The following is a 12,346-nucleotide window of genomic DNA, read 5'->3' on the forward strand; positions in this document are numbered from 1 at the left end:
AAATATAAAATTCTCATCCGTTAATAAGAATTAACAGTGGAGTGGACAAAGAATATAATGGGTCACAGACAAAATCAACTTTTTGAAAAAGAAATCAACTTTTTAGAAAGAGATTTCAATCTAATTTTCATTAAAGTTGATTAAGTCTCAAAACACTTGTCAGTGGAGGAATTATGTAGCTTGGAAAGTTCTACTGGAAACAAAATCACCAGTTGCCCATGGAGGTGCAGATTCAAAGTCTTCGTTTATGGATGAGGACCTGATTCACCTTGAACAGGGAGTGTATGCCTGTGTACAGACTGGCTTGTAACAGGATAGTATAATGTCCTTTTAGAACCTTTTTATTTTTTTTATTTTTATTTTTTGAACTATATCAAGCCTAGCCTAACTCTTTTTATTTATTTATTTATTTATTAAACTTATTTTATTTTATTTATTTATTTTTGGCTGCTTCGGGTCTTCGTTGCTGCGCGCGGGCTTTCTCTAGCTGCGGTGAGCGGGGGCTACTCTTGGTTGTGGTGCACGGGCTTCTCATTGCTGTGGCTTCTCTTGTTGCAGAGCACGGGCTCTAGGCATATGGGCTTCAGTAGTTGTGGCTCACAGGCTCTAGAGTGCAGGCTCAGTAATTGTGGTGAACGGGCTTAGTTGCTCCACGGCATGTGGGATCTTCCCGGACCAGGGCTTGAACTCGTGTCCCCTGCATTGGCAGGCAGATTCTTAACCACTGCGCCACCAGGGAAGCCCCAGAACCTTTTTATTTTTAAATGGTCCTTTTCAATTTGAAAGCTAAACTGAATGTTTTTGATATCACAGTAATAAACCCTCAATCCAATTAACTCATTAGGAAAAAAAAAAAAAAAGTTGATTAAATCTCTTATGAAAAGAAAGCAATACTATATGAATTCAGGACAAAGGACTAATGCAATGGTGAAAAACAAAAGGGCATTTTAAAATTCTGAAAAGATCAAATATTTTCAATATCAACTGATAAATGGCTATCTGTCTATATGCTTTGTGCACTTATTTAACTAAAAGCCTCCACTGGGATAAGCTGGTACAAACCTAGTAATTTTCCAACTATCTCTAAGCCTTTGAATTTTGGTTAATGAAACAACTGACATCTAATAACTATAAGTTGCTCCAATCCAGTAAAAAGCTGTTTAAAAGCAAAATGAGAATGCACACATTTCCCCTACTAAAATTTATTACTGGAAGTTTAAAAATAAAATCATAAAAAATAAAGTCTGCTCAACACTGAGCAAAAAAATTGTTTGGTAGCAACAAACTTGCTGCATTAGGAGAAAAGAACGTTTCTGACATATTGAATACAGGTACTAGTATACTTACTTCTGCATAAAATTATATTTCAAAATTTTTTTTTACCCCTAAGCAAAATTTTAAACATCCAAAGCAAAAAGGACAGGATTTACTTTCAAGGGCTGACTTTCTTTAGAAACTCTTTCAAATATGTAAGAGTTGCTAAATGTTTTCCTTTCTTGCTTATTTTGTGACATGTGGACTCAACTAATATCCAAATTGGGCTCTGCTCTTTGGCAGCCTAAAATGCCATCAGGGAATTTGGCTGGCTCCAGAATCTCCAGTTCTTTCTTTGCAGAGGCACTTCTAGTTCACTTATTAAATGCTGGGCTCCCAAGCTCTAACACAGTTGGCTGCTATAGATAGTACTTATTCAGAGTAAGAGGGAAAGGTCAAGACTAGAGGACAGAGATCATTCACTGCAAACATTATAATAAACAAGAACTTCAATAGGACAGTTGGAAATTTTAATATATTTCACAGTTATTCTGTTGTTTCTTTGCCTTCATTTCTGTCAAATTTCAACTTAAAATTTCAGGAAATGAAGAAAATGACCCTTAAAAACATTTCAACCTAATCAAGGATAGTTTGTCATTTATCAGGTTACTTTACAGCTAGTGAGCTACATAATATATATGACACAAGAAACTACAGTTAGTCTGAATCTCACTGCATGGAATCTCTCTACCTAAGTGGAATCTCTTCCTTTCACCCAAATTAGTATCATGACTTCCCCCGCTTGCAGGCAGTATTAAAACAGTTTAGGAAGTATTTTCTGTTGAATAAAGATTATCTACATGCTTTTGATCAACAAGAATATTCTGATAAACACTTTTCAAAGTGGACCTTTTAAAATAAAGTTTTTCAATCAAAAACTACTTTTTTGGTACAACATTCCAGCCAAACCTGAAATACTATGTAGACAAAAAAAGGTGCAGCAGGAAAAAAATAAATATATTTGAGCACTTAAAAATATTAAATACCATAGTAACAAGATTTCCAAACCATTGATGGGCGAGTTCATGTCCCACAACCAGGGCAACCCACTGGCGTGATGAAGAACAGGAGTTTTTTGGATCAATAAGCAATGCAGTCTCCCTGTGTTTAAAAAAAAAATTTTTTTTTTAAGTATTACAATCAAAGCAGGCATGCAGAAGTGGGGGAGGGAGATTCAAACAGTAAATAAGATGGTCAAGTTAGGCTTTAAAGATGTCAAGAAAACATTTCCTCAGAGTACACAGGATAGAAAAAGTTCTGGGAAGATTAAAGACACCACTCCAATAGAATTCATAACAGAAGATCAAAGATGTGACACAAGTTTAATTATCAGTTTGTTTATAGGACAGCTGCCTGAAATTTCAGAAAAACTTTGTCTAAAGGATTAGGGATTATTGTGCTAGACAGAGAGAGAAGACAGTCCTTCCATTAAAAGAAGGGGAGCAGAAAGTGGGGGGAAGATGCATTCCACAGTCCTAAAAAGAACACTGAGTAGGCTGTCCAAAACTTAGCTCACTGAAGAAGGCAACTGAAAGTAGAAGACAAAAACTTGTTTACAGACATTGCTTTTAAAATTATACAACCTACATGTTTGTATTGTGGTGACAGACATGTAAAAACTTGGCCAGAAGATATTAAATCAGGGAAAGTTCTTCAAGCTGGATATATAACTATATAACTACTAGAAGGAAGAGAAGGCACTGAAATGAGAAACTCAGCCAAATATACATCTACAAATGCTACTAATGCCAGATGCTCACTTTAAAATCTTATACTCTCAGATAGTAGCACCAGAGGGTGTTCATCTTCATTCTTGAAATGTTCAAGGAAGTGGGGGGAGGTAGGAAAATTTATGACAGATCATAAAGCAGAAGCTACTGAACTGTACTTAGGAGTGAAGCTCTCATGAAATCAGTGATTTAAAAAGATAAGGCAGGGTAATACATCATTAACATACCTATAAGTAACAAGGCCCCAGTTCTCCATGGCACCTTCATAAAATAAATATAAACATTTATTGATATTTATATATACTTCTTGAAAAATCATAAAATTCAAAAAAAGTTATTACAATTCATCAATAAAATGAAATTTACTTTACCAGCTGCAAAGTCTGCAATAGCAATGAGATCAATTTTAGGTAGAGGATAAGGAACATTGAAGTAGTCCTTATAAAAAGGCAGAGTTTTAGCAGCAACCTATAAAAGTATAGACAAAAGAACCATCTGATAAATCTTACTGTCATTCATATAGAAATCCACAAAGGAATCCTGTTGCAAGCCAAATATCTCAAGTTACTAGAAACCAACCCTGGGGAGCCCCACCTCCAAACAGTGCTTTAGCCCTAAGCTTTGTATGTCAGCCAAACTTTAATCCATTTATAATTCAGTATGAAAAGTATAATTACATATTTTCCCACCCACTCTCTGGGTAAATAAATTCTACTCTAATATTTTCTTAATCATTATCTTGTAAAATGTTAATAAAACACCAAAGTTGCTAGTTCCCAGATTCTATTAAAAGTAAAACCAAAGTAGTACATGAAATTTCAGATTAAATTATAAATAATTGTACTAATAATTGATCAGAAATGTAAATTCCCCAACCTGGAGTTATGGACTGTTGGAACAATCCTCTTCAAGTACATTTACCTCTAACGCAAATTTTCCTTGCTCTGCTTTGCCAACAGGGGTGTAAACACGGACACACACACCATCTTTTGACCTTGTTTCTACAAAGTCATATTCACCCACAACAAATGCCACCAGATACGTAGACATGACAGGTGTGCGAGCAAACTTCACTTCCACTACATTTTCATCATCAGGATATGGTTTCCGATCAATTACATTCTTAAAAAAAAAAAAGGAAAATTTAACAGATTTACATTAAATACCTTAGAGCAAACACTAGCCAAAAACTCTAGGCTTTGGGGCCTTTTCTTCCCCCTTTCCAGCACTGCTTACTTCTCTATCCTAATTCATCCAGTGCTATTATGCTATCAAGATCTTTCCTATTAAGAAGGAAAGTCACCTGATAAAGCATTCACACTAAGAAACTGGAGCCTAAAGTGTTAAAACTTCCAAGGATTTGTATGAAAAAAGAAGCAACTTTTCTTGAATACCTATTAATATGCCAGATACTGGGATGTTTTAAGACCTCAATACTTTTCAAGTGAATGAAGGAAAGGAGACAACAAATATTAATGAAAATAAAATGTAATTGTGGAATCAGACATTTCAAAGGGTACAGATTTCTAGATTTAGAGCATTCTCTGTACCAAGGCTGGCTCTAAACAAATTTGTCACAAAATCTCCACTTTACCTTTGGAGTCCCCTAATTTCCCTTTGGTGTTCTCCCTCTTTTTCCTATTCAGGCTCTCAGTTTCCTCAAGATCTCTCTATTCTTTCTTCCAAGTAAGACTTATTCAAGAATTGATCTGATAAATTCATTCATACTAAATTGTAAATGAACATTTCAGTGTAATATATTAGCTTCCTCTCTGAGAATATTTGAGAAGAGAATCTATGGAATTCTCTCCACCAATAAAGGAGGCAAAAGCCAGTTATTTTCAGGTGCAGCAGGCATTTCCAAGTTCCCTGGACTCCTATTATAAGCCACAAGCTACTCTATGTCTTAAGTAAGGCAGTCTTAGACAATACACTTCAAGTAGTGAATGCTTACTCTATTATGAATGAGGATCAACGACATCAGTGAAGAGAGCACATTCCAAGAATACAATCAGCCAAAAACCTAAATACACTTCATTATGTGGCTATATCTTTTGGCATTTAATAAGAATGTCAGATTTTTTTTCTTTCAGGTAATATTTACTAAACTCATTTCTTATTTAGATTTCCAAATTGAAGGAATTAGATGATCCTGTTAATATAGTTTATAAAGAATTTCTTCCAGGAGGGGGAAACTCCCCAAATAAGGCAATAAAGAAAAAGAAGGCTTTTCAGAAATTAAGAGAACTAACATTTGTGTTCCAATTATGTGTTAAGCACTGTGCTGGGTGGTTTCATGCTATCCCATCTAATCAGCAAACTAAATATGCTCAATGCTTATTCAAATATGAATATACTCACAAACACAAACATACCATGTTTGATAAAGCTACTCTGTCTTTAGGAACAACCAGTGAGATATCAAAAGTTGCTTTGATGGCAGGCTCATCCCAGCAAGGAAAAGCTCTCCGGGCATCAGTAGCCTTAAGAAAAGAATATGAAATATAAAATATCACAGAGTTAACCTACCAGACTATTTCATGAAATAACAGACATTTCTTTCTTTCTATCATTTGTTCATTCACTTTTTCAAATATTTATTTTCTACTCAGTGCCAGGCAACAAGCTAGGCGTTGACTACAAAGAAAACACAAGGTTTACTATCACTGCCACATCAGCAATTATCCAAGAACTAGGTCTGCTATAGAGCTTAATAATTTATAGTATTAGAATAATTGACAATTATAGTTTTGTTTTTATTAAAACATTTCAATATTTCAAATTAAAGGCAAATGGCTTTATCTATAATGTCAACACAACACAGAGCACAGGAAGGTTAACAGTATACTACTGTAAGGATTCAACAATGGGAAAATATGACTGGTTGCCTCTCTAGCTTTGATTTCAAAATAAAAATAAAAATATCTTCAGAATTTTTGATGTGCTTTGTTCTTTATCTGGAATGGTAGCAATAGGAATAAAGACAGATGCTGTATCAGTTCCAAACAGGTCATTTGTTTAAAGGCACTTCCATATACAACACATAAAACTGTCACCATTTGACCTACCTTTTGAAAGAGATCTCATTCTTTCTTTAAAAATAAAAAAGAGCAAACTTGTTAAAGCAAAATAAGATTAGTGGTGCAGTAGAATATCAGTTATAAAAGAAAAAATCTTTAATAAAATAGAAATAGAACCATTGACAAGATTCTGTATCTTAAAAAGTAACAAAATATGCAAAGGTAGAGGAAGCACATACTTCTGAAAAAGGATTTCTCCAAGGAAAAACATAAGGTGGCTGATTGCACTCTCAAAGAAACTAAATAAATTATGAATTCTACTAAAGAATAAATAAGACTAAAGATGTTTAAAAAAAGAATAAATAAGACATTTGGAAAAGTAAGTAGAGTGTAAAGAAAGAAATGCACAGAAAAATTCAAATTAGGAGCAACAGCAGTAAATAAATGTATTTATATTAGAGGAAATTAAATGAATGACATAGATAGTAAGATTTAAGTTTCCAAAATATCCAAAGGACAAAGTGATAAAAGCAATCAAAGGTACATTTGGGGGATAGACACTAGAGCTAAATCTATTATTAAATGATGTTCCTGAAGAAGAGATCAGAACAGAAACCATGATGAAGATGCAATAGAAGAAAATACTGCTACACTGAAGAAAGCTCTGAATATGAACATCAATAGGGTTCACCAATTATTAAAAGTTAATGAAAAGTGAACACCTGGTGAAAATTTTTAATTTTTACGTACAAAGAAATAATTTAACAAGCAATCAGGAAGAAAATAAAACAAAATTTTAAAATGTGTTACCCTACAAAGGGAGAAGAAACATTCTAGTCTGACTCCTCCCCCTCGACAAAATGAGACATGAAAGACTTTAGAACAATATTTATGCACTCACTGTAGCAAGGGAAAAACTCACATCAAAAGAAACCATGGGGTATCTCAGTAAGAGTCTAAGAAAGAAACAATTATGTGATTTTGGATTTGGCTGAATGATTTGGAGGAGGATTTAAGAAGAAAGGATTCATTCTAAGTTGGGTGCTATCAGAAAGTGGAGGCAATTTTATGAGTGGGTATCTCAATAACTGTTATTTATCTATGGAGAGGGCAGACTACATCAAGCCTAAAACTGCAACTGGTAAAGAAACAGCAGTCACTCATTTTAACCAAGAGAGAGAGTTGTTTGTCTTTTGTGATTAACAAAGTGAACTTGTTTTTGTCTATGCTTGGATGAAATTATGAACTGCCCTTGTTTTGTCTCACTTTATCATGGTCTCGGAGTAACCTTGTCTGAGGTTGGCATTCTATGATACTGTTTATGTCCAACAGGAAAACAACATGGACTAGCTTTCAGTGCTAGGACAACTTCTGGATGTCAGGGGCTGCTCTTTTTTTCTTTTTCCCCCCAACAAATCTCTTACATGCTCAGTAAAACTGGTCATGTATAAAGGCAAATGAAAGATTTTCAGATATGCAAAGACTCAGGAAGTATACCACTCACATACCCTCTCTTAAAAAAAAATCATTTGGAGACACACTCCAGCCAACCATTCCAGGATGAAGAAGTGCTCAAAAGGGCTAGAGATAAGCACTGGAATCACACTCACACTCATACACACACACATACAGGTAACAAAATTATATTTAAATAGATAGGTCTATATCTATATATATCCATATATAACTATATATACAGACATACAGGTAACAAAATTTAAATACCTGGATTGCTTTTATACTTTGTACCTCTTTTTGTACCTGTGGCTTTTCCTACTAAATTAATAGTGGTACTGTTATAAATAAAATCATTCCCCAGCCCACACCCCTAATTCTCTCTCATATAACAGAGATAACTGGCTGAATATAAAATAAAAATTCCAAAATCAATAATACAATTATGGCCAAAGGCACCTAAGCCTCAAATAATCACGCAAATAATAGAATTAGACCTTTGTCAGAATGTCTAATTTAAGATCATAATATATTAAAGAATACCATACCTCAAACTGTGTGACAGCAGCATAGCGCACCTCTCCAGAAGGGGTAGTATATTTACTTCTATAGAAACCTTTCATTTTATCATTCAGCTCTCCAACAAAATCTATCTTTAAAGTTCCTGTACCTGTGATTGAAGATAAATGAAAACATTTTCATGGAGATATTAAGTACAAGTTATCAAAAGTGTGTCCCTAAAACACTAATTCAGCTGGCTATTGACAATGTTCAAATCATTCCTTCCTTTCTCAAATACTCCTCCTGGCAATGGAGAGAATACAGTATTTACTAAAGTAAATGGCAGACTAATCCTAAAGTAAACCTTAAAATCATGTTTAGGATGACTGCTTAGAAAGTTCTTTAATTTTACTAACTTAGTCTCAAATGACCAATACATGAAGATAAAAGCAGGAAAAGAAATGAACATTTATTATTAAATGTATGACAAGCTATTGTGCATTGGTGCTTTAAAAATATTTAGTTGGGTAGGTATTGTCTCCATTTTTTCAGATGAAGAAACTGAGCCTGAAAAGTTAAATAACTTGCCCAAGGTCACACCATTAGTAAGTAGCAAGAATAAGATTAAAAACTTAGGTCTGTTTAATCCAAAGTTCATGCTCTCTACCAATTATACCATGTAAATTGGTCCTTTTAGATGACTTCATGCCAATTATTCTATTATTTAGACAAGACACAGATGTTCAATCCAAATGGAACACTGATTCCATACATTTGTAAGGAACTATAGAGAAGACCAATGATTTGATCAGCAATAGGGCATCAAACAAACTTTTACAGTTACCTCAATCATTTGAAATCTAATAATATTAAAGAAATAAATTTTAATCAATAATTATTAAATGCAAATAAAAATGCAATCTGAATACATATACTATTGTTATATAAGAGCAAAATCAATTTAGACAAAATGGGAGTTTCTATTTTGTTTTGTTTTTTACTGAAGTGTAGTTGATTTACAATGTTGTGGCAACCTCTGCTGTACAGCAAAGTGACTCAGTTATACACAGAGAAGTTCTTTTTTTAATATAAAATGTGAGTTTTGGACTTCCCTCGTGGTGCAGTGGTTAAGAATCCGCCTGCCAATGCAGGGGACACGGGTTTGAGCCCTGATCCAGGAAGATCCCACATGCCATGGAGCAACTAAGCCCGTGCGCCACAACTACTGAGCCTGCGCCCTAGAGCCTGCAAGCTACAACTACTGAGCCCATGTGCCTAGAGCCCATGCTCTGCAACAAGAGAAGCCACCGCAATGAGAAGCCCACGCACCATAACGAAGAGTAGCCCCCGCTCACCACAACTAGAGAAAGCCCGCACACAGCAATGAAGACCCAACGCAGCCAAAAATCAAATACATAAATTTAAAAAAAGAAAAAAGAAAGAGAAGAAAATGTGAGTTTTTATGAGTATACATACAGTTGACCCTTGAATAATGCAGAGGTTAATCCACCTATTACTATACAGGGCCCTCCATATCCGCAGTTCCTCCACATCTCCTAATTCAACCATCTTTGGACTGTGTGGTACAGTATTTACTACTGAAAAATATCTGAGTATAAATGGACCCGTGCAGCTCAAACCTGTGTTGTTCAAGCATCAACTATGCTCTCTTTCGCTAACAGAAAAAAGATTATCACTATTATCTAGTAGTCGTCTACTAAATTCAGATGCATGACAAAACAATAATCCCATTCTACATTTTACAAATCCAGTCACAAAAAAAAAACCCCAAAATGTTGACTTTGTAATAGATCCCTTTAAAGTGTCTATTTATAAAAGAATCTAGAGCATGGGAATCTAACAAGTCAGATACAGTATGACTATAAAGTAATTAGCCACTTATATCAAAACTTTTATATCCTAATGTTTCAAACTGTCATTTTGGAATGCTGTAGAGCAATGACACTGACATTGTTCGAAATGTTCTTGACTCTCTCTCTGACATATCCTTTTGGATGTTCTCAAAGTCATGTCTTCACCTTCCAAAACTGAACTTGCTTTTTGGAAAGGTCCAAGTCATGAAGAGTTCAAGTCTACGGAATATGTGAGTGACAAATTGCAATCTATTTCTAGACAAAACACTAACTGTGTCTAAGAAATAATTAAACTGATTTTCTTATGTGCCTCAAACTGGCTCTGAAAATAATTTCAAGGGAAAATTTCAGAACTTTGCAGCAAAGTCACCACTAAAGAAAGTACCACATTCTTAAATTAATCGTGCTGGGAAAATAAAACAAAACAACTCAATTGAAGGTCCAGTGAATAGACATTTGTGATAGTTTTTTTTTTTTTTTAAACCAGACATTCTGTCTGAAGGGGTCAATAAATGCTTTTTTCTTTTTTTCTTTATATTTATTTATTTTATTTATTACTTATTTTGGCTGTGCCAGGTCTTAGTTGCGGCATGCGAACTCTTAGTTGCGGCATGCGAACTCTTAGTTGCGGCATGCTTGTGGGATCTAGTTCCCCGACCAGGAATCAAACCCAGACCCCCTGCATGGGGAGCACAGAGTCTTACCCACTGGACCACCAAGGAAGTCCCAATACTTTTTACTTTTAAAGAGAACGATAGATTACTGGGACGGTAAATAAGAATACAGTAAAAGAATCTGAAAGAATTCTAAATGATTGATACTAAAGAATTTAGCTATAAATAATAAAAAATTTCTATTTTCATTAGGAATTCACTGATATTTTTTTTTAATATTTCTTTATTTTCTTTATATTTTTGGCTACGTCAGGTCTTCGCTGCGGCGCTCGGGCTTCTCTCCAGTTGCGGCGTGCAGGCTTCTCTCTAGCTGTGGTGTGCAGGCTCCAGAGCACGCAGGCTCTGTAGCTGGTGGCGTGCGGGCTCTCTCCCTGACGTGCGCGGGCTCAGTAGTTGTGAGAAGCAGGCCTAGCTGCCCCGCAGCATGTGGGATCTTAGTTCCCCGACCAGGGATCGAACCTGCGAACCCTGCATTGGAAGGCAGATTCTTTACCACTGGACCACCGGGGAAGTCCCTCACTGATTTTTTTTTTTAAAAGCAGATGTGTTCACATTAATAAAGTTTACAAGGAATATCTATTAGATTACAAAAACCCCTTTAAAGATAACTGTTTGATGGAACTTTATGTTACAATTCCATAAATGGAATTGGCCAGTCTGTTTTCCCTAAGTCAGCTGTTAAGATGTCTTTTATATAACTCATATTCCACAGTAAATCTACTTTTGACTTTTCCTATTTGGAATAAAAGTGGATTTAAAACTCAAAACTAAATAAGAAAGGCTGCTTACACTTTTACTTGGTTTTAAATCTCCAAGGTCATCATACTATATAGCAAGATATTGACAGTGACCACTTCCAAAAAGTGGCATACTAAACAAAATATAAATTATTGGGAAGGGCTATTACCTGAAATTCAAACAAAACACAAGTTTAAGTTTTTTTAATATATTAATAAATTTAGTGTCACATTATACAATACTAATTACAAAGTATCTGCTATTGATATAGTAGAATTTTAGGGCAAGAACAGGAGGAAAAAGGACTTCATGATAAATTCCATTTATGAAATTTATACCATATTGACAAACCAATTGCCAGAAAGTCTGATTTTATACCTATTTTCACACATAATTGACACTGCTTCCTCAAATTAGATACCTTATTTGAATATCCAATGTACACAATATTTACCTGCTTGGGGTACTAAGCCTCTTAAAATATACAATAAGCTCATTTAATTAAACAACTGAAAAATTAGGACCTCCTCCAAAAACCTAATTTGTTTATTAAAGCTTAGGAGAGTATAATGATTGTTGTAAAACCTGAAGTAATAAAATTATTAAAAATTAAATTATTAAAAATTTAATGAGCCTACCAAACACTATGAAATTTAAGACAGATTACTCTATATAAAGAGAAAATAAAGGCCTCTGCCTTTCTGTCACCATTTCTTATGATCCTGTTTTCCACTCTTCAAAATGTTAACATCTTCTAGTGTTTCTCCAAATGAACGTCACTCTACAGGATCCTTAACCATCGATTCTGAGGTTGTTAGGCCTTACAATGATCATGGTAAGTTGACCACTATTCTAGAATGGTGCCAATTTCAGAAAAGAAGATATTTTACTTAGCTATATAATATTTGGCATGACTGTTAAGTTTGAAGAGGTTAAACACAAAGGTTACTAATATCCTCCTGATATATGTTCAATATTTACTCCATTACCAGAAGAGAGACCACTTAAAATTTGAAAAAATAAGGACTTTATTCTTAAAG

General features: G+C 34.6%; 1 protein-coding gene across 3 annotated transcripts in view; it reads right to left on the reverse strand.

Annotated features, from left to right (window-relative positions):
* NPEPPS (aminopeptidase puromycin sensitive) overlaps positions 1-12,346 on the reverse strand; it is a 103,538-nt gene that overhangs the window by 25,691 nt on the left and 65,501 nt on the right. For all 3 annotated transcript variants that reach the window (XM_082373462.1, XM_082373461.1, XM_082373463.1), the window contains 6 exons: positions 8,068-8,189; positions 5,420-5,527; positions 3,966-4,166; positions 3,416-3,512; positions 3,272-3,305; positions 2,301-2,415 (listed from right to left, as the gene is read on the reverse strand). In XM_082373462.1, the coding sequence (XP_082229588.1) occupies positions 2,301-2,415; positions 3,272-3,305; positions 3,416-3,512; positions 3,966-4,166; positions 5,420-5,527; positions 8,068-8,189 (677 nt within the window). The remainder of the gene's footprint in view (positions 1-2,300; positions 2,416-3,271; positions 3,306-3,415; positions 3,513-3,965; positions 4,167-5,419; positions 5,528-8,067; positions 8,190-12,346) is intronic.

This window comes from Balaenoptera borealis (genome assembly GCF_965194805.1).
Source record: "Balaenoptera borealis genome assembly, chromosome: 20".
Lineage (NCBI taxonomy): Eukaryota > Metazoa > Chordata > Mammalia > Artiodactyla > Balaenopteridae > Balaenoptera > Balaenoptera borealis.